This window comes from Nesoenas mayeri, assembly GCF_963082525.1.
Source record: "Nesoenas mayeri genome assembly, chromosome: 1".
In the NCBI taxonomy this organism is placed as follows: Eukaryota; Metazoa; Chordata; class Aves; order Columbiformes; family Columbidae; genus Nesoenas; species Nesoenas mayeri.
In genome coordinates this window covers 129595814-129618051 of record NC_137541.1, presented here as the reverse complement: position 1 = coordinate 129618051, position 22238 = coordinate 129595814, and the positions used below count along the sequence as shown (strand labels likewise).

Here is a 22238-nt window from a genome sequence, read left to right as displayed (position 1 = left end):
ATTTCCCTGAGACAAGGAAACCAGTGAGAGAGCATCACAGCATGCTCTCCTTTTCTGGCTTAGACACACAGTTGCCAGATTCTATACCAACCTGAAGTCTGGAAGTCTATCTGGATAGGGTTGGATAAGCCATTCACTGCTTCACGCCACATGCCACCACCACCTGGAGACCAGGCAGTCACCACGCAGCGATACAGCCCAGCATCAGAAATCTGGGTCTGATACATCCTGTAGCGGAACTCATTCTCCTGGACCTTCTCCAGAACCACGCCATCCACACGAGTCTGGTCCGTCCAGTCTTCCAGCCGCACTACTGAATCCTGGTTCAAGGAGATTATGCGAGTGGTTCCATTGGGATTAGACTGATCCGTCAGTGGCTTCTCTGCTGTAATGAGGACAGAATAGCGTGGCGTCTTGATGTTTTTCGAAGACACTTTGCACGTCATCTCAAAGGTGTGGCCTGCTACAAAGAATGGCTTCAATTTCACCGCCTCCACTGTAAGCGTGTAATCTGAAGAGGGAAGGAAATAAGCAGCAAGAGAGGGGTTAATAAATAGGTGCAGATATTTATGCAACACCTTTCAATCTAGAAGATTACAAATAAGCAAAGTACGTTTTTTGGAGAGAGAAATCCCAGCACATTTATTTAAACACGTGTGGACTTCTCAGAATGCGACTCAACAGCACATACATACAAGTATACAACAGCTTGGGTCAAGATGCAAGAATTTAAATGAACACTAAATAGTGAACAGATAACGCAACATACAGGTCATAGCATGACAGGACCTCCAAGATTTCTTTTATTCAGGAGTAAAGATACTAATCAGACAAGACTCTCAGTTTTACATTGGATGTGGAAGAACACCCGCAGCAACAGGGTACAAGGACACTGGAGCACCCATGCCTAGCAACAAAAGTTGCCACTAACTGAATCAGCAGCACTTAGTGTAGCTTCTTTTATTTCCCTTTAAAATCCACTCTAACAGCAGACAATTCAGCTGAACTCCCAAGATCAGTTGAAACTGCATGACAAAAATTTGGTGGTAAGACGAGATGTCTCCATCCCCAGCAACCCCACATACACATCTCTGTGTTGAAAGAGTTCAATACACCTCTGCCTCCACATGTGTTCTTTTCCTCTGCTTCTCATGCATTCACCTGAGTACAAGCCTACCAGAAGCCTTTATATTTCCCAACAGCCCGTTTGGCAGCAAGACTGCCAGCAACACTTACTGTTCAGTTTCCTTCCCTTTCTTCAGCGTTCTCCAAGTCTGCCAGCTCCTAATTCCCAAGAACCCTTTAATTACAGGGTTTGGGAAAATCATACATCTAGGAGCACAGCCTCAAGACACAAAAAACTCAAGCTCACAGTGAGAAATTGAGAAAATGAGGAGTGACTGAAATCAGAACCAGATAAAAGGAAAGGGTTGCTAGTTTCTAGTTTCCTGGCACTGTGATGAAGAAACATCCCACGCACTCAGGTTCTTCCTAAGGAAAGGGTGCTGGGGCAGAACACACAGCTTACAGCTACTTTCCAAATAAGCAGTATTGCAAAAAGTCAGCCAGTCTGACTTTCTGAATTACTTTGCTGCAACATACTCTCCCTTCCCCGCGTTATTAAAAAAAAAATAAGTGTAGATCACACAGATCACGTCTATCCAAGGTGAAACTTCTCAGGAAAAGGGAAATAAGCAGTGGTGAGATTGTAACACATACTCCAAAACTGAACTAAATGCAGTAATATTTATGCCCTCCCCACAAGAACAACAAGATACTTGTCAAGATTACATTTTGCAGTGTTTTGCCTTCAAGCAGTAGTTTTCACAATGAGTAAACACAGCCCACAAGATGAGAAACCCAGTATGACAACTTTAAATCAGTACTGTTCTGTGATCCGCTTTGTACAAAGCTATATAAAGAAACAGCAGGAATGGGAAGGCTGAGCTGCTTCTAGTGGTCTGGCTCAGCACAGAATTACTTGATAGTCCACACCAAACCCCCCTCACACTTCCACCTGCTAAGCAAGTGGAAATACAAGAGATGCACATTTAGACACTCAGGGTACGATCACAATTGAAGTTGCACACACAGAATCATTCTCTGCTCCACTGTGTGAAAACTCATCATGCATCTGATTCTAGACTTCAAATCCATTTTTCCCTCATTTTGCATCCAGGAGATTCTGATATCACCCACTTCATAGGGTTGCAGCATTTAGGAGCCCAGTGCAGATCAGCTTGCTGAATATTTTAGGAATACAGTAGACAATTATATTTTGCCCCAAAAGCAGAAGCACAAAGAGGTCAGGGTACTTCTCTGCCATATACTGCTGCTTTCTAGGCCTTGTGAGGAGGCTCTGGGCAAAAATCCTTCCTGAGGCAAACCTTCTTTACGCTATTGATCTTCATGTTGGAACACAGGGTCCTATACACCAAAAAAAGAAACCTTGCATTTGGTGTCTCATAAATGTGCTTAGGACAAATACCTTCACTTGATCAGAGCAGTACAGATGTAGCCGAGAAGACACAACTCTCCCCACCATCTGGGCTCCAAATGCCTTACTTCAACTACTACCTGAGCCGCAGGTCAGGAAGCAGTACATGGGAGTGTCTTGTCCCCTGCAAGGGCAGAACAAACTTTTTTCCTAGACATCCCATCTTGACTTTCTATTTGAGGGCAATAGAAAATGTTGCTTTTACCAATTATTTTTGCTAAAGAAAAAAGAGAAAGGAGTGGTGGTTGCATGGGACAGCAGCAGAAATGCCATCTGTACAGTTTGGGGAAGAAAACACCTGAGGTCCAGAGATGCAGCTGGAGAATAGGGTAGAATTAGAAATGGTTAGAAATTAGGATGCTGAACAGAGAGCAGGCAGATATATTCTTATCAAAGTCCTTTCAAAGGCTTTTTCTACCATTTAAAACCCAAAGCTCCTTAGGTTAGATGAATACAGAAGGCAGAGGCAACTCCTCTTACATGATACCGTAAGAAAAGCAGACAAGAACGGAGAAAGGGACACAAAAACCAGCACATACAGGTGCTGAATGTTTCTTGTTGTAAAAAAGCCCCAAAAAAGATCAAAGGAACATTCCTGAACCTGCAATAATATTAGAGACCTGCATAAGTAGTACAGTAAAACAACAAAAAAGAGTCCCATATCCTTTCAACTAGAAAAGCCTGGATTGCCGTCCTTAACAGAATGGTTCTGTGCCAAAATTGTTCTCCTTAAGTAGCATCAGATGAAATGTAATTAGCACTCCATCACCCCCACCTAGAAAAGCACATAGTTGTCTCTGTGTGTGACAGTCAACATTATGGGAAAGAGAAGAGACCAAAGATTTGGCACTTAGGTTAGAAATAACAGTAATCTGCAAGGAAAGTTAAGTGAGAAAACGAAGTTTCATCATGTTTGCTATGTTAACATAAACCACTCATCAGATCTTACAGCATAGGATGGGCCAGAAAGGTCAAAGAACACTTTCTTCCAAAAACTGCAGCCTAAAATCTCACTTCTACCCTTCTGAGAGTTGCCAAGGAAGAAATTTCTGTGCCTTGACCACTACCTGCCTGCTTGCCCCTCCACATACACACCTGCAATCCCATGCAGAGTCTCATGTCTTTTTTGCAAGCTCCATCAATGAAAAGCACGACAAAAGACAGCCCAGTCAGTCATATACAGGCAGCTGCAATCTGCAGAGTTTACATTGGAAAGTTGTAGGGGAAGAGATCCTAAGTAAACCATACCCAAAGCTTAAAACCAATTTGGGCACTACTCCAAGACAGAGGACTAGTAGCAGAAGAAATTCTAGCCAAATGATTCAGATAAAATTTGAGTAATAAACTGTATTTTGGAGCCTGGCAGTGCATGCTTCTGCCTTCTACAGCTAGCCAGTCCAAGTGGTTAAGCCACACTGTAATCCTCCTGTTGCTCTCAACCACAAAGTGCATGCTCAGCTTCAAGAGTTCTTCCTGGGGAGTGACTAAAGAGAATTTTCATGTAATCTAAGCCAGTCCAATTTCTAGAGAAGCCTAACAGCTACAAGGGCAAGGAGACTTTAGGAAACAGCAAACACCTTCCCTGCATTCCACTGTCTCTGGTCAGAGAAGCAGCATGATGGCCACGGCTAGCTAACCCGAGTCAGCAGCCTCAAGCAATGCCTTCCCAATATTCATAAAAGCTTCTTCATCCCTTGGTGCACTACCTTGACTGCAAGTACAGGGAATGCAACAGACATTAAGGTAATGACAGTTTTGCCTTCATAGAAGGAAGAGGCCATACAACACCCTGAGGTACAATTGTAGCTCCAGCAGCTCTGATACCAAGAGCTCTGAAAACACAGCAAGGACACTAATGGCCGAACTACAGCCTGATACAGATACATACAATGCAATGGCTCTCCCCACTGTTGCACACACACAACTAGACCACCCTCCCTGGCCTGCTCCCCTGCCAGGCAAAGAGCATAAAACCCTCACACAGCCACAGGCATGAGAACCCCAGCCATGCCCAAATGGGGCTTGTACACCTAACTCAACGCACTTTCTTGTTCCTACACCCAAAGTGGCACATGCACCTGGCACCCTGGTGCCATGGTATGGCAACTTCTTTGCTCAGGAGGAACTGTAGGTCTGTACTATGCGATGTCTATTATACAGCAGCAATGGTAGAGAAAAGTGGGTACTAGAACTATCATCTGTTCTCTATTCACAGGACTTTCTGAAAGATTAAGATGCCCTTGTTCCCAGTTAAATATGATGAGAGGGCCTGGGCAAACATTTAGGACAAGTAACATTACGTTAAATAGAATTATTTTGTAAATCAAAGACAGAAGTATTAACAAAACCCCAACAATAGTACCTTTGAGATTTGGAATTTCACTTAAAGATAATGTTCTCTTTTGCAAAGAATTCCATGCAGTTCCAAAGCTGACAATACTTGTTTAGGAAACAAGCACCAGTTCTGCATTCCACTGCAAACAGCAACTGTGTTTTAAATATAAGCAGTACCCACACTCAAATTAATAAATAAAATTATATTTTAAACGACCAGACTTCTTTTCTGTGTTAAAAATTATCTACAGAGCCAGTCAAAAAAAGGTTTCCTCCCTTTCTTTACCCCTTTTTACTGATTGGAACTTTTATTCTAAATAAATAAATAGCTACGATATAACTGATGTTTATTCACTTTCAAGGTAAGATAAAGATGCTTTCTTTGTCATCTTGGCAGGGGAGAGGGTAAAAGAAAGACGGGAAAAAAAAAAATCAGGCAGATCATGTCAAAAACAACAGTGATCTATGATAGTGATTGGCTGCATTTGCAAAGCTGAGTAAGCAGAAAGACATGTGAGCATTATTGGTCCCAAAAGAACAAAACAGAAAAAGAACATAAAAAACCCTTCAGTTAAAATGGGCAAAAATACAATTTATTATACAAGGCACAAAAAAAGACTTTGACATTTCACATGATGTTTACATTTCAAGCAAGGGCTTCCTTATCCTAAACACCCCTCTGTGCTTACTGACTCATAGACACAACACAAAACCATTTCTCCTCCCCCACCCCCCCGAGAACTGCTCTAAAGTTAACACAGATGATGCAAGTAATGAAATAGTTGGAAGAAAAGTCTCTATGCATGCACAAGCTACCCAAGGAAGAGGCAAATTTCTGTTCTCTCCTTAGGCAAACACGTGGGAGCCTGTTTGCTGGCTTTTATAAGCAGTGGGAGCAGTTAGGGACTCAAATCACCAGAGATACTTGTCAAAACAACAGTAAGAGAGCAGAGGCAGCAGCAGATTAACTCCTTCAGAGTTGCTGGTTACAGCACGGGACTCTCAGCTGAGTCCAGAGCTCACAGGAATAGGTTATGGCAGGGGACATGGCACGCAGAGAAAGGTATCTAGGGCACGACTACTGAAAGAGCAGGGGGTGCGTGAGGGGTGGAAGGGAAGAAGGGGAAATCAAACCTATATATTGCCCTCCCTCTCCCACTTATATACATATAACATGCTTTTTCAGGAGGAAAAGGTGATTGTAGGAGAGCTCTCTTTCACATCATAAATCCCCCGCTAAGTTTTGCCAACAAAATGTACTTTTCAGCATGGGGACTATAATATTTACATTTGCATTGCAAAATTAGCAGAATTTTTGGAATAAAACCAGAAACGAGGGAATGTTCACACCTGTCATGGTTTGTTTTCCCTCAGAAATGTCAACACAGGCTGAGACTTTTCAACTCCAGCTGGTCTCTCTAGCTGCTCCGAGGGCGACGATCCATTATGCGTGCATGCACATACACACACACTCCGTGTTGTGGCATAACAACTGAACTAATTGTGACCAGCATTCAGCATTAATGAAAGATTTCATTCCTGCTGGAGAAGCCAGCTTCAGAAAAAAAACCTTTTCATGGACCACACTTGGTCTGGGGATGAAGGGAATACTGAGCAAGCAGCCCACTATTTCTCTCTCCACTGAAGCAGAATCAGAGCAGTACCTCTCCAATTTGCTGTTTAGAGACTATCCCTAAACAACTTAAAAACGATTACAAACTACTTGTCTCTGAAATACAGTTCTCTGCCTGTGGCTGCCTGAGCTAGACTGTTAAACAAATCTATCTGGATAAAGGCAGATTAGCTAAGCACAGATTTTTGCCAAAGATGTTACATCCCACAATAATACTGTTATTCCTTCTGCCCCTGTGCCATAGACCCTCTTGCATAATCTCACACCCATGCCAAAAGGGTATCACTCCACAGGACATCCAAAATACAAACATCTATTTAAAACCAGCATGAAGCAATTCAGGTAACTCTTCTAAGAAATGCTCCCACAGTCAGTTTAAATGAGAGTTAGTTCACTGCTGCCTGAAAAAAGTCCCAGAACCAAACAAATCACCAGATGACTTTGCTCCGCCATTCAGTTATTGATACTGTGGTACTATTATGCCCATGAACTTCCTCAGAAGCACTCTCTTAACATGGGCTTGTAGGAGAGAGAAAAAAAAACCTCTCAAACTGACAAAACAGAAAAGACTTGAAGTGAGTGACATTCCTCTTTTCACCCCAAGACAACCCTGTTGCTAGCAGCAAGATGCATCCTATAGAGACCAAAATACTCAGAGTCATGAAAGGGGGCACTGATCCCAACATCACTGCTGGATGCCACCCTTGCCACAATGACAGACTGATTCCTGGAAGTCTTAGCACAGTATCTCTGCTTTGCATTTCCACTCCAAACTGTTGCATAAAACTGGTGAGTGATGTTAAGTAGTTACTTTCCTTCACAAATAAAAGGCCTTTACACAAGGTAACAGTGTTTTTCCCTCTTCATAACACAGAACTCCATTTCCAAAGCCAATCAAGCAGGCTTTCCAGCTAACAGCCATACTCAAGAGAAAGCTATCTGAGCTATCCAGATCTTTCAGTGAATAAGTGCAAGGTTCCTACCTTGTGTAGCCCAGGAAATGCTGACAGGTGCAGAAGTCATATCTTTGCTTTTCACCCAGGTGTTGTTGCGGTGCCTACTCCATGCAGAGATGACACAGAAATAATCCCCTCTGTCATTTTCTGAAGTCCACTGTATTCGTAAACTGAAGGTGTCAACAGCCTTTTTAAAGAAGATTATTTCCCCATTCTGAGTCCGCTCTCTGCTCCTGTCCCCGGGCAGCAAAGTCCAGTCTGCATCCATTGTGGCCAGGAGTTCCTCTGTCACCACATCATCACTATGCTGGCGCTGCCTGTAGTACCACGAAACAGTGAAGCGGATGTTTGCTTCGGTGTCCTGTGAGTTTATGATCCTGCAGTCGAGCTCTGTGGGGTCATCTGAAAACTTGGGTGTTTTAGAGGCATTCAGAAACACTTCATAGTCTGGCTCTGCAGAAGGGGAAACCCAGAAGAAGGAGGTTATGAGGTACAAGCAGAAGGGAGAAAGTGCCAGGGCTTTTTAAGAGATAATGCTGACTTCTGACCTCCAGTCTGTGAAAGCACCTGAGCTACAAGCCAAATGAGAGCATATGCATTTTTCTTACAAAACCTGGAGACTGGGAACTTGGACCCCAGCTCTCAGACTTGCATCAGTCTGAGACAAGTACCCCTTGGCCTGCATTTCCAAACAAGACCTTTTGTTTCATATGTTTAGTCAGACCACTTCAGAAAAATCAGGACTAAGATCTTGTCAGGCAAAATAATTCCCTTCTTTAGGCCTGGCCCTAAGAACCCACCATGTGGGTTCAGTTCCAGCCCAGCCAGTCACCTTCTGTACCTGTTCAAATGCCTGAGGCTGCCTGCAGCAACAGGAGACTGGTTATTCTCTAGCTTTGAACTGAATAGAGACATCCCATTTCCCCAACTCTTCTCCAGGATAAGAGGCCACTTCCCATCCTGAAGTGCCTTCTTTTCCACACTGAACCATCCCATTATGTCTCTAAAATACAGTTTAAGAACACTACAAAACAACTCTAAAAACAAAAGCACAGAGACCAAACAAAAAGGGGCGGGGGGGAGGACGGGGACACAGGTACTACCATTGGCACTGGCCACAGCCAGTACCAATAACAGTGCACAGTAAATTTCACCAGGCAGTATAAGAGTCGAAGATGCGTAGATCAGAAGAGCTCCACAGTCTGTACAGACCAGTACACGTTGTACAGCTATGAGGCTGGAACACCTTAAGCTTGAAAGAATGCCTGAAATTTATGAGTTAATAATGGTGCTGTAGTATTTAAATCTGAAATAGCTTACTGTCCAAAGCCTAAAAGCGATAAGGCAGCCACATGACTATTTTCTTTCAGTCTACAGAGATAGTAAAGCAAAAAGATTACAGCAAGAACCTCACACCACAAAGGAAATACATATTTATTTACTAGTGTTAGAATATTTTTGTGCCTTGTTGTCTACTATAATTCAGAAAAAAGACTAGCTTTCCAACTGTTCGGACAATACTCATCACGTGGCTTTTACATCGTAAGTGTATTCAGCACTCTATATTTATTTCTTGCTTTATGTTTTATTTGGCATTTTGCCCTCCTAGAAACAATTAACCAAAGCTATAATTGGGACAGAGAAGGCAATCCAAGGCTAAAATACTTAGGCTTCGCTCACCAATGAGCCAAGATAATAAAGCATCTTAATAGAACTACTGTGCAAACTGTGTGTACACATGCACTTCTGGACATCAGATGCAAAGGATAAAAACAATTGTATCAAGCAAGCTGATTGCTGCTACGTCAGCTTGCAGCACGTCTCTTTCACCATTAAGTGTTATACACGCAGTGTCCTTGCATCTAGCAAGGACAAGGGCATTAATAGACACCACACACTAGAGTATCTAGTGACACCAATGGTAAGTTCCTGCAGTGTTAGGTAACGCACAAGCATAAAAGTACTGTTTATTTAAGTCCGTAGTACCAACATCAATGTAAGTGCAGATTTCTGTGCATCTTCAGTATAACGCAAAATAAAAATGCACAGAATTCCTCTGCTGCAATCAAAGCACAGTTTATTTATTAAATGTGGCCAAAATCCAGTTTTGGTGTCACTCCCCATAGATCCTACAATTACATGACTTTTTCCATCTCATTCTCAAAAGACTAGTCTTCTCTGGGGCCTCATGATATATTGCTCATGCTCTACAATCTTCTTATAATTCCACCTTGCTTCCCATTCCACCCAAAAACAGAAGGCAATCAAGACCAATTAATATTTTCACAGCAACAAAGACTACAAAATCAGAAATGTACTCTAGACAAGAACACCAGAAGGAAAAACTTGCAAGAAAATGGAGTTCTCAGAAAATCACTTCAGGTTTGTTTTATTTGCAGGCAGGGGAAGGACAGCTAAGAAGAGTTTTGGCTTTGACAGCACCACTCCAGATAGGCGCTTCACCCTGACAGACACTCAAACAGAGGATTTAGAAAGAATAAAAGGCTGGCTGGATAAACCTCATTCCTCCACTCTGTCAGCTGTCAAAGAACAGCCTCACTGACAGTTCAATGACTTAATACTCCAGCAGCTCTTAACTTCCATTAAGGAGGAGGAGTTAGTGAATTGTGGCTGCAGTTGAATACCTTAAATGCTGAAAATTTATTCTTTCCCTTGCCCTAGCAACCAAGCATCTGCTCAAGAGCAGATTTTATTCTCTCCTGTTCCCAAATTATGCCAAATTGGAATGTAAAGAGTCCTACAGGTACGGGTATTATGAGAGTACATGAGCATGCAGTACACCTGTGCATGTATGAACCTGTGTGCACACATGCACACGCACACAACTGGGGGAAGGAGGGAACACTCTCAAGCTGCATGTGCAATCTGAATGGCTGAATGAGGACAGGAAAGGAAGACATTCATCACTTGCGCGCTTCTAGCACACATTACAAGGATACTTGGAAACGGCCACGGCTCAACTGCTCCGTACAATGCTAAAATGCAAAATTTAAAGTCATTGTCGCTAGGATTTAACCCTGTGACACAGCTATTTATTTCTGAAAACCACGCTTCAGTGTGGGCTCTCTATATGCTGGCATCATTCAGTACATTTATGGTGGAAGAGCAATACCTTTGTAACAGGACAGTGCTACCAGTTTTGGACGACAAAAGGCTCTGAATGGGTACATGGAGGTTTTAGGCCCAGAGACTTGCATCCAGTCAAAGCTGGGAACAAACATCAAGTGCTACAGCTCTGCCCGTTCTCCCCCAGCTCACAGCTAGGTTCATCCATGTTTCCAGCACAACCAACATTTTGTGAATTTTAGCAGATGCGGATACCTTACCTACAGCATCCTGCAACACTACCCTGAGTTTCATTTCTTCTAAACTGAAGCTCTTCTCTTCCCAAGATTAAACTAGGAGACAGGATGGGTAGGCTGACATATCTAGACCTATCCACAAAACAACAGGTTTTTTAGAACATGTGCTGGAGTTTCATTTTTAGTATTTCTCCCAAATAACTTTGTTTCTAAAGGTATTTGCATAAAGAGAGATCTCCAGAGCTTAAAGAATTCAGCTGGGATAATGCAAAGCAAAAGCTTCACAATCTGTAGGGTGCACATGAGACAGCGGATTTCCAAAATAGATTTGTCTTGGGAAGGGCGCATAGGGAAAGATACTGTCAGTCTGCTCTTGTATGCCAGGTAGATCAGATAAGCCCATTGAATCTTTCAGCAACATCTTCTGTTCCTTATTCAGGCAACAAGTCTTAAATGAACAACTGTTAAACACAGCTGCTTCTAACCAGCTCCTTGCAAAAAAAAAAAAAAAAAAAAAAAGTAGATATTGATGGTATTAGAACTGTAAGAAAGGAAAACCACCAAGAACAATTGGTGGAAAAAAGGACAGAACAAAAAGATGACCAAGCTTCTGTAGACTTCTCCCCCTTCCCCCCCGCCCCCACTGGTGAATTAAAAGAACTTGCTGCAGAAATGCTGAAATAACATATGGAAGCCATAACTTCGAGTGCACAAATCATCCTTTGCTTGTCCAAAAAGGCTAAAAATCCACTCATCTCTAGGACTGAATGATGAAAAATGCATCACACTGAGTGGGATGTTAAATACTGCAGTAAAATCTGCATTAGTAGCCACTATGCTAATCCACATTGCTGGCATTAAGTTAGCTACAAGCCAGGTCTCTCTCAGTCACACTACTCAACAGCTACGTGACATCATCTCATAAAATGGACATGTGTGTTGAGAGAGGAGAATAAAGCCATATAAAGTCATGTTCCATTCTAAATGCATCAGTAGGATGTAGTGTCTCTCTAGTGATTGAATCCAGATACTGTACATACAGGTGATAGATGCAAACAAGAAACAAACTTGCACAGAAGAGGTTCTGCAAGGTCTCCTCCTTTTTCTGAAGGGACCAAGGAATGAGCGGTACATTACCTGTGAAGTCTGAAAGTAGAATCACTCACCTAATGCTGTCACCATCACACTGACTGGTGCAGATGTCCTCTCCACCACCTTATGCCAGCTCCCATTGTGCAGTGGTACCCAGACAGCTGCTTGGCAGAAGTAGTAGCCAGAGTCTTCTATATCCACATCACGTACCAACAGGCGATAGGAGTTCCTATCTACATGGCTCAGACTGATGAGAGTTGAATCACTGACAACAGAATCATGGTCCATGCTCAGCAAAACCTGAGCATCTGACAAGGTATCATCAGGTGATGCAGAAAAATACCATATCACCTCTGCTTGGAAAATACCACTCCTGTCTGTTGTGATGTTGCATGTAAGATCCAGGGAGTCTCTTTCAGTCACAGACACATTGCTTGTTGAGATGACCACATCTAGAGCTTAGAAATGAAGAGACAAAAATTCAAACAAAAATATATTAAAAAAAAAAAAAAAGGAAAGAAAAAAAGAAAAGAGTCCGCTCTAGGTTATGCAGGACTTCAGATTCTATTACAGAAGCTTCTGAAGGAGCTCAGTAGCCTTACCTTCATATGCCTGTTGGCTACTGAGCTGCATTACCTATTACAAGCAAAGTATATGTCAGTCAAGCAAGGGATGTGTTGGAAAGTTTGGAAGCTGAGGGTGTTGGGAAGAAGGAAAGGAGAATGGGGTTTTTATAACTCAGCATCAGCATTTTATAACTCAACTGGTCTACAAAGGCTTTGTCCCAATCACAGACCACATATGAGATTTGCACAGTAGGAAAATGTGTTCCATTCTCCCAGGAGGGTGCAGGTGTTTCAGTGCTATCTCTTAGAAGAGAAAGTATCCACTAAAATCACTAGGAGCTACATTAGAACTCAGCTTCTGCTGAAGTGGTTTTGAGCTCCTCTAGCAAAGCACATTTAGATGAGAAGCAGCCACAGCCACATGTTGGAGTCCTGAATGACCTCAGGTGTGTTGCAGAAACATGAAATGGAAGCAAATAGAAGGCAGCAATAACTCCTTATACTGCTGACTCCTCCACTTACTGCTTTAACTAACACACACTGGGGACTTCAAAGCGATGCCAATAGCCACTTAAAATACATTTAACAAACTCCTCCACTGGCCAGTGAAGATTTTAATATACATAGCACATATGGTCATAGCCAGCATTCAAACAGGACCTTCTGCATTCTGTAGGTTATAAGGCTGGCCACAGCTTTGTTAAAAGAAAGCCACGGGATTAAAGTGTCAAGACCAGTAGAAAAGCTGGCCTTAGTTACTGGTGAGTGGTGAACCAAGGGTGCTGTGTGCGCTGCTTGTAAACCTCAGTGCAAATCATTCACCAAGTTACCTGGCCACCATGTCTCCACTTGCTCATTCCCTCATTCTACATTGCCTACAAATTAGATCTGGATCTCAGCACAGCACTGTTCCCACAGTGTGTAATACAGCTGCTCTTAAAGTCTCAGCTTCGGCCAGGGCTGCTACATCAGTAGATCTTCTCAGCAGATTTACAACCAAGACCACGAGCAAAAATATAGATTCCTGCCTTAAACAGGCAGCTACATCTCTGGTGCAGATTAATGACTTACAGGTAAAACTATACTCTACTTACTACATAATAGGTGCCCACCTGTAAAAGCTTTCTAGGATTATCATCAGGAATGAGAGACAATATATAACAGACAAAACCAAACTCAGCAGCCACAACTATTGCTATCGATAAAACCAAGCAATATTCATCTCACCATTCATCACCTGATAGCGCAGAGCAGTCAAACTGAACAGAGGGCAGCAAGCCCCACCCAAGTGGTAAAGCAAAGTCCACAGTCTGATGAGTATCTCACTTGGACACCCCTCACTGTCTTATCATGGGAGTGGAATCAGTAGGAAAACCTAGTTAATTTAACAGACTAATACCAGAATACATAAAAGGACTCATCTGCAAGGTTAAGAGCAGCATTTCTCCTAGAAATATTTCTGTCTTCATGAAATAGTGAGAATTCAGAATCTGGCAGTATATGCGTACAAAGAATTTACCCATATGTATATTCTCAATACTCTTTTTTTCAGTGACTGATGTGTCTGAAGGCCTCACTTAGGGTTATATACCTGTTGTGCAAGGCACTATTAAAAAAAGACATACAAGAACAAAGTCGAGCCCAAAGATGTCATTATTTTAAGAGATGAAAGTGATGGGCAAGTAGACAGAAAAGCAACAACAGGAGAAAAAATAACCAAAATAACAACAAACAACACAGTTACACAAGTAACCTGTGCATGACTTTTTTCATTGGATTTGTTAATTCATCTTTTTTGGTGGTGGTGGTAGTGTTTTCTTTGTTTTTTGTTTCGTTTTGGTTTGGTTTTTTTGTTGTTGGTTTGTTTTTGTTGTATTTTTGTTATTTTTTTTGTTTGGGTTTGTGTTGGTTTTTTGTAGTTTTCTTGTTCTGTTTTTTTTTTGTTGGTTTATTTATTTTTTATTTAGTTTCTACAAATTCAACCTCACAGTTTACAGCAGGTGAGAATAAGGAAAGTGCAGCAACCAGGCATACCATTTACAATTCAAGGTCATTTTAGTATGCAAGTGCAGAGGTCTCGGATATCAGCACAAGATGCTATCGAAGTCCTACTACAGGATGTGTGGGGAAAAAATATTCCCAAACATTTTGCTGGACAATAACCTATCCCATTTAGCATAACTTTTAAAAAACCTTCATGCCTCAGCCAAAGGGCCTGCTGAGCTAAAAATGACAGCAAAAATCCCTAAGCAAAAATAAAAAAAAAAAACACAACCAAAAAAACCTACACACAAACCCACACATTCAAACCGCACTAAACTTCACTACTACTGGTCCTGGCCATCCTTACCCTGTTTTCAGTCACTGATGAAAGCCCACCTACTTAAACTAAACTCTCCAGAAGTATGACAAAATAGAGAATTACAGCTGAAAATTAAGTGAGCCCTGCCTCAGAAGAGAGCACCTGCAAGCTTCACTGTGTAACAGACACCCTGAAAAAGGGAGGGCAGATTAGCCTGTGAAATTTGACAGGATCAAGTACCACCAGGATACTAAAACTACATTCAAATGAGCTAGCAAAAAAAATGCAGCAGTTCTAAGTTCTCCACATAGTGATTAAAGGATTACAAAAATGAAAATATACCCTTTACTGTCTGAATACTTCTAAAATATTATAATAATCTCACATTTCCGAGGGACCATCACTGACTGTTTTTCTGCCTATTGAGTGCCAAGATGCATCACACCCCTCTTTCCCTCCTCCAACTAGCAGTGGCAATGCTAATGCAATTAAGTGCTTAGTGCATCTACTCCTGAAATCTATATGGGTAGGGATATCCGGATATCCTCAGAACAGCACTATATGTATTTTTGTCTCCTTAGTCAAACACATCATGATATGTTTAACAGAACCATTACTGTCCTAGACTGCTGCCAACACGATGGAGCAATCAGATCAGTGATCCAGTGTCAGTGATAAAAATCACTGGATAATTTGTCCAAATAAATTATCATTGCCGCCTTCTTTTCTCTTGATCTTTCTGTGCTACTTTAATAAACAACATACAGAAAAGCTTCACATCTGTGACTGAATCATAAGCCACTTCTATACGGCAAGTGCAGCTTTTCAGTGCTATGGGACAATTCTATGTTAATGAGAGAGCAGAAGGAAGGTTTGGAGTGTTAATGGGTTAAATACAATGTTTATTTAAGAAATACAAAACCCAGAAGCAATCTGAACTAAGGATGAGACCAAATCTAGGTCTAAGCATCTAAGAGGTTCCAGTCAACCCTCTGATGCCATCACACCCCTTGTCCCCAAAATAAAAGCTAGAAAAATTGCACCAAGCATTTTCTGTTGACTCAGATGTAAACAGGCGAGCTAACCAAACAACACTCTAGGCTCTCCTGGAAGATATCCTCATTTAGTTCACCTTTCCCAATTTCAGCTCTCAAAGTATCAGAGTCTGGACACAGCAGTGCTGTAGCTACAAGCTGTGACCCCAGCCTACCAGTAACACTCACCAGTCCGTTGGATTGCCACACTTGCGATCTCCACGCTCTTCTCCTGAATCTTCTGCCATGAGCTATCTGCTCCTCTCACCCACTCGCTCACAAGACACCTGTAGGCACCCCCATCCACTGATGAGGCCTGGGATACAGATAACCGATACGTGTCATTTGCTCCCGTGTCCAAACGGATATCTCCATTACGGTAGCGCTCCTCATAGCCTGGACCTGGCTGGAATTTGCCCTCATGAGTCAAAGATAGGATGTCCCGCCAAGTCGATCCACTTTTGATCTGCCAAGTCACATGCAGGTGAGTGTGCTCCGGTGAGGTGGTAATTGCCGAGCAGCGCAACTTGAAGGAGTCACCCTCAGACAGCCTGAGAGACATTGAGGAACGTGCTTTGGAACCACTCACCGATAAGCCATCGGAAATCACTGTTTAAAAAAAAAAGACAGACCAAAAGACACAAACATCATAAAATGGAACCGAGAAGAGAACACCCACACTGACTTGTTCAGAGATGAGGCTGTAAAAATACCACAGAGCAACACCTGGCCAATCATTCCTCCTTCCACACATCAGTATATTCCAGGAACAAGGAAATTCAGCTGAAAATCCATTGAAGGAAGTGCTCCACTTTAAACAATCCAAGACAAGCATTCAAATTCATTTATCCTTCCCCTGATTTTAGTTTCTCATCCAAATGTCATCATTCTGACTATTCCCATCCAGAACCATCTTGATTTTCATGGGAATGAAAGATAAGACACTTGAAAAATATAGTCTCCAAAAGAACCCTAAATGAGAGAGCAAAGCTAGGACATGACCATCGTATCAGCATGCTAAAGTAGAAAAGGAAGATTACCTCCTTCATATAGAAAGATCCCTAAATGACACTATAAATAACAAGGAAGACAGGGTGTGGTTTTTATCTGAAGTTAGCCTCTCTACCCAGAGGCTTAGGAACATTAAATATTTGTAGACATCTTCAGAAAACCCACTGCTTAGTTTTCCCATTTTTATTTACTAAGTAGAAAAAAAAAAAAAGGAAAAAGTGTTTATAGTAAACAGCCTTTCTTTGCTTCTTCACCTCACTTGCCTTTGCTGTTATACTTTCCAAATTTCGATTTTGGCTTTAGGAGAATTACACAGAAACAGGGAGAAGAAAAAGAAGAAGAAAAAATAAAAATCACAATGCTCATAAGTAACAGAAATTCAACAGTCTTAAGAGTACATCTATAATTAATATCAAAACCAAATTTAGAGCACACCTCACTCTTCAGAAATACCTTTCACTTGGACCTCTGCATCATAATTTCCCTGAACGGTGGCATCAGTGCTGGGCGTGGAGCATTTGTATCTCCCTTGGTCAGTTGGCTGGATGTTTCTAATCACAAGTTCCACAGCATCGTTGCTGCTCCGTCTCAGTTTGATATCCCCGTGGCCCACGCGTTTTTGGTACTCCTCAGAGGTGAATGTAGAATCCCAGGTACTCACTATCCGCAAGAAGTCAGTCTCCCGGGAGAACTCCCAGTCAAAGTTCTGTTCGCTGGGTCCATCGTAGTCGCTAACGCTGCAAGGGATCACCACCTCTGTGCCCACGACTCGAATAAGAGGACCTTTGGGCACCCTCACAACACGCCCTCTGCAGAAACCTAAACAGAATAATAAAGAGAGAAAGAAAGAAAGAACACACAGTTAACAAAGGAATTGCCAGGAGAGACTCCAACCAAAAAAAAAAGAAACAGAATAAGGCTGGGCACCCCAATCTACAAAAAGATAGAAATAGCAAGAACAATATTTCTCATTAATATTTAATCTCACTGGAGCAGGAGGCCCTAAACACATCATTTTACTGTGGGCAATCTTTGTTTCATTGTTTATTTAGTAACACATTAGGTAACAAAATACTGAGAGAGAGGAAACCGTAGGCAGGGAAAAAAAAAGGAGAGAACTAGCCACTGCTCCAATGAGTACCAGTTTCTCTACTACAAACCAAGGGGCTATGTAAGACACTTAAACAACATTAATAAGTGGTTTTCATTACTACAATGAGGGCATAATCTAATCAGGAATTTTTATAACTCTTCTGCTGATATCAGTAGAGGGTTCAAAGTAGGAAACTAACTCTCTCCTAGCTTGAAGGCCCTAAGAATGGTAAGTTGACTTTCTCCAAAAATAAGCATAGTCACTCCTAACCTGAAGGGTCACGGCTTCTTTAACACAGGTGAGCTTCCCTGCCTTCCTAATTGATTTAAAAGGAAGAACTGATTTCAGACACAGTTTGCTCAAACAGATTTCTGCAATCACACCTGTTTCCAGCACACATTTCCTCTTTGGTGGAAGTCCCAGAACATGGGAGCATAAGCAGAGCAGGCTCCCTTCAGAGCAGAGGAATACACGGTGTTCAGATCATGTTTTCTGAGACTGTCTCACTAGAAGGGTAAGACAAGAACAGCAGATCTCTGCAGAGGGCTGGCAAAGCTGTTATGTTATGCTTCAGGCAAAAGTGTGAACCACTTAAGCTAGCCAGAGGACCTGGCAAAGATGCAGCAAGATACTTTTCTAGTTGATTTGGCTCTGTAGCCCTAGGAATAACCCCAGCACCCACACATGGATTTTGGCAAGTTACTTCTCAAAAGAGCAAAGTGCTTTGCTTCATAGTTCCAACCAGAGAAATCTTTTCAGAAAGACAGGAATGCTACCTAAAGTTAGTCTCCAAGCATGAACAGCCTACTGCATCCCACCAGCTCCACATCCACAGCAAAATATTTTAGCAGCCGGGTAGAACAGAAAAAGCCAGAACACTGAAGGACAGGCCTTGCTAAAACCAAGTAGGTGGCTGTAACAATAACAAAAACATTTGGACCAAAAGGTTGATGTGAGATGCCACAGAAGCAAAGCCAAATTTAAACAAACAAGCCCCCAGCACACAAAGTCCTGCATCCCACAACTGCTCTAATTCACCAGCTACATCGGGAAAAACATCAGCTAATGTCTTGAATGCCAATATACTTGCTGAGCCTTTCCTTTCTATCACTCTGTATGTCATCTTGATTTAAATTAAGAGCCCCTCCCCCCTCACTGGCTCAGAACCATCATGTCAATAGGTATCCAGGTGTGCACAAAGAAGTCAGTCTCCTAGAGAGAAACCACCCACTGGGGAACCTGTTACAAAGTGCAGCTTGTCCCCTCCAGAGCAGTCTGGAAAAGGATGGGTTAAAGAATCATGATTTCTGTGGGCGCTTAAAACTGCACAAGCAGCTGTAAACACTGAGTATAACTACAAGAAAAAAACAATACTTTTCTCCCCAGTTACAGTTCAGCAAACCAAGGACTGACACTGTCTTTACCTCCCCAGTTCATAACTCCCAGCATGCTCTTTGCTTTGCAGGCTGCTCACGCATGCAGGCTCAGTCATAATGGTCCAATTTCTTCATTGCCGTGACCTTCTGTATTCAACATTAGTACTTCATTAAACTTATTTGTAATGCAGACTGGGGTTAATCTCTTACCTCTTATATCCCTCCCAGAAGACGGTTATTATGTACCTGATCAAGTGATTGACTAGTTCTAATAAGGCAGCTGGACTTCTCTGCACCATTCACATGTGAAGCGGAAAGAAAAACCTCCACTGCCAATGTATTGTTCCACAACCAGGTGTCTCTAAGGACATCCCTCTAAACACAAGCACCATATAGTAAAATCATAGCTACAGAAAAATAACCAACAAAAAATAAAGCAAGCTGCAGGGCCCTAATATTTCCTCACTAGGTCTTAAGTTGCAGCCCCATTCAATCCTTCAACTTATCCTCTTACACAAAGCGGTAACAGCAGCCGGTAAGCTTTAAAGCACTGCCTGACAGCCAAACCAGCTTCAAGTGTGAGAAGTCAACTCAGGATCCTGACTGAGGGCACTCCTCAAACAGTGAAGTCTCTCTAGAAAACACTCTCCCGTGACACTAAAACAAGCAGACAACACTGTTCTGCATGTGTCTTCAGCTGTAGACCCACATACCGTGCACTGCACTAATCCAGTCTAGAGGTGACAAAGGCATGACTAAAGTGGCAAGGACTGCACATTTGTGTTTGAGATTAGCACCGACAGCTCAGTTTCTCTTCTTCCAAGGTCACTAAAGACCCTTTGACACTGAATGAAGGTAGGGGGTGATTAGCACCTTCATAAGAGAAGGCAGGCCAAAGGGAAAGACAGGGGCACAGGGACTCCTCAATAGATCTGCTCAGAGTCCATATCCTATGCTGTAAAGCAATGACAATCCCCCTTCGTCACAGCACAGTCTCACAAGCAATCCCAGTTTAACACGAAGTTGGAAGGAAAGCAGTGGGACACGCTTCAGCAGAGAAGAGGGACAGCCTGTAACAGTTTTAATTTTATACTTTATCTGAGCAGTAACAAATGTTACTGTTTATAAAGTGGGATTCTCCTAAGGCAGAAGCACGGAAAAATATCACATGATAAGAGAACAAGAACTTGGTGCAGAGCACCTGCTGTGCCCTGCCCACAGGTAAGGAGGAATGTGCACAGGGCAGACACTCTAAGGGTGAGCTGCATTTCTTCATGAGCCAGGAGGCTCAGTACCCAGCAAGCTGTAAATTTAGCTTTCTGCCTTCTGTTCTGCAGCAGTCAACAGGAAGAGTAGCCCTAGTTACTAAACAAGGTGTTATGTTCTTTGCTGTGCATCGGGGATTAACATTTCATGTCGCTGTAGCAGAGGCACAGAGCTACAGACACTGATCTTGGCAAGAGTTGAGCTCCATTTTACTCTGGCAGATAAGGGAGGAGCTTTTACAAATATTTTATTCTTACAGTGTCCTGTGTTACTAACACACATTGCTTCCATCTTCCCAGAGCAATCAAAATTCAGCTTTTATGATAGGAGAGCTTCAAACTCTGGAAATGTTTTGGAAACATTTATTTTTCATGACACCTAATATATTTCACCCTTAATATAAGGTGACATGTTCTTAATGAATTCACTTGAATCCCATTTAACTATAGAGACAGATGGAGCAGGACAGAACAGTGTATACACTAATGACAGAAAACAACAGAACTTTGACAATTCAGTATTTTTCAGTATCACTAAGACCACTACAGATGCATATTTAGTAGGAAGTCAAAAACTGGCTCTGTATCATAAACTGATGCTGGACATCAAACCTGCCTGAGCACAAGAATAATTGCCTAAATACAAATCTTTATTTTTACAGAGTTACCAGACCACCAGATGAAATTGCAAGGAACTATTTTCCACAACAAAAGGTAATGAAGCCCCTGTAAGGAGGCCTGCACACAAACACAAGGGATGGGACTTGTTCCTTGGGCTCAATGGACAGGTGACAGGTCTACCAGGCAACACTGCTTTTGCAGGACTGGGCCAGAAACACCCAAAAAGTACAGCAACCACAGAGCCTTCATGGCTGTTTGTCAAGCCCCTGATTAGAGAATTCTCCCAAGGGAACACATTAAATACTCCACCAGGAACATGGGCAAAGTGTGGCTCAAGGTAGAATAAACTGGGGCCTGCCATATTAATAATACAGAGGAAAGATAACCCAGACATAGCCTAGGCAGTTTTGAGCTACTATTTATTCCCTAGTAATGGTCCATGAAGTACTTAAATTAATTTGTCCCATCACCTAGATGCACCATCTCATTGCTGTCACTAAATGAAATCCTTTCAAAGAGGAGACAAGGAAAGCAGTTGACTGAATAGATAGGTTGTGAAGTCAATCCAAGTACATTAAATAGCAACCTGTCATTTTTAGGATAACCAAGAAAACAAGGCAGCAAAATTGTGCAGGATCTACAGAACGGACAGTCTGTTTAAACTCAACAAGATACACAACTCCCCAGGGAAAGAGCTGGTGAAGATTTACATAAGGGACATTGTTATAGTTGAGGAAATTCTTCTAGGAGCTTCCAATTCAGAGAGATTTTGCACCTACATATCATTTACAAAAGAACAATATGAGAAGTAATCTGTGGAGTCACCTACAAGGCTCAGAAGGTATTCTCATTGCAAAGAAAGCACTTCTGCTTCAGCCCTCTCTTGCACAAGGTGCTTCCTCCAGCCTGCGCTGAACAGCTCTATCTAATAAGAAAACATGTTCTCTTAGCAGCCCAGAGAAGGAGGTCAACTCTCTACATCCGCCAGCCAAAGGAAAATGCAATGTGACGTGCAGTAGGAAGCCAATTAAAGCCAAAAAAGTAAGAGCTGAAGAATGAGTAAATTGGCTCAGACTAAGCACTCGAGCCTCTGCATCAGAAGGAACACACAGTCCATCTCGTCAACCAAGGCAGT

General features: G+C 42.2%; 1 protein-coding gene across 1 annotated transcript in view; it reads right to left on the bottom strand.

The window, feature by feature from the left end:
* Nucleotides 1-22238, bottom strand: part of PTGFRN (prostaglandin F2 receptor inhibitor) — a gene marked incomplete at both ends in the record, with an annotated part of 66471 nt that overhangs the window by 19562 nt on the left and 24671 nt on the right. The window contains 5 exons of the mRNA XM_080364109.1: nt 92-511; nt 7448-7873; nt 11910-12293; nt 15927-16346; nt 17202-17567. Coding sequence (XP_080220235.1) covers nt 92-511; nt 7448-7873; nt 11910-12293; nt 15927-16346; nt 17202-17567 — 2016 coding nt within the window. The remainder of the gene's footprint in view (nt 1-91; nt 512-7447; nt 7874-11909; nt 12294-15926; nt 16347-17201; nt 17568-22238) is intronic.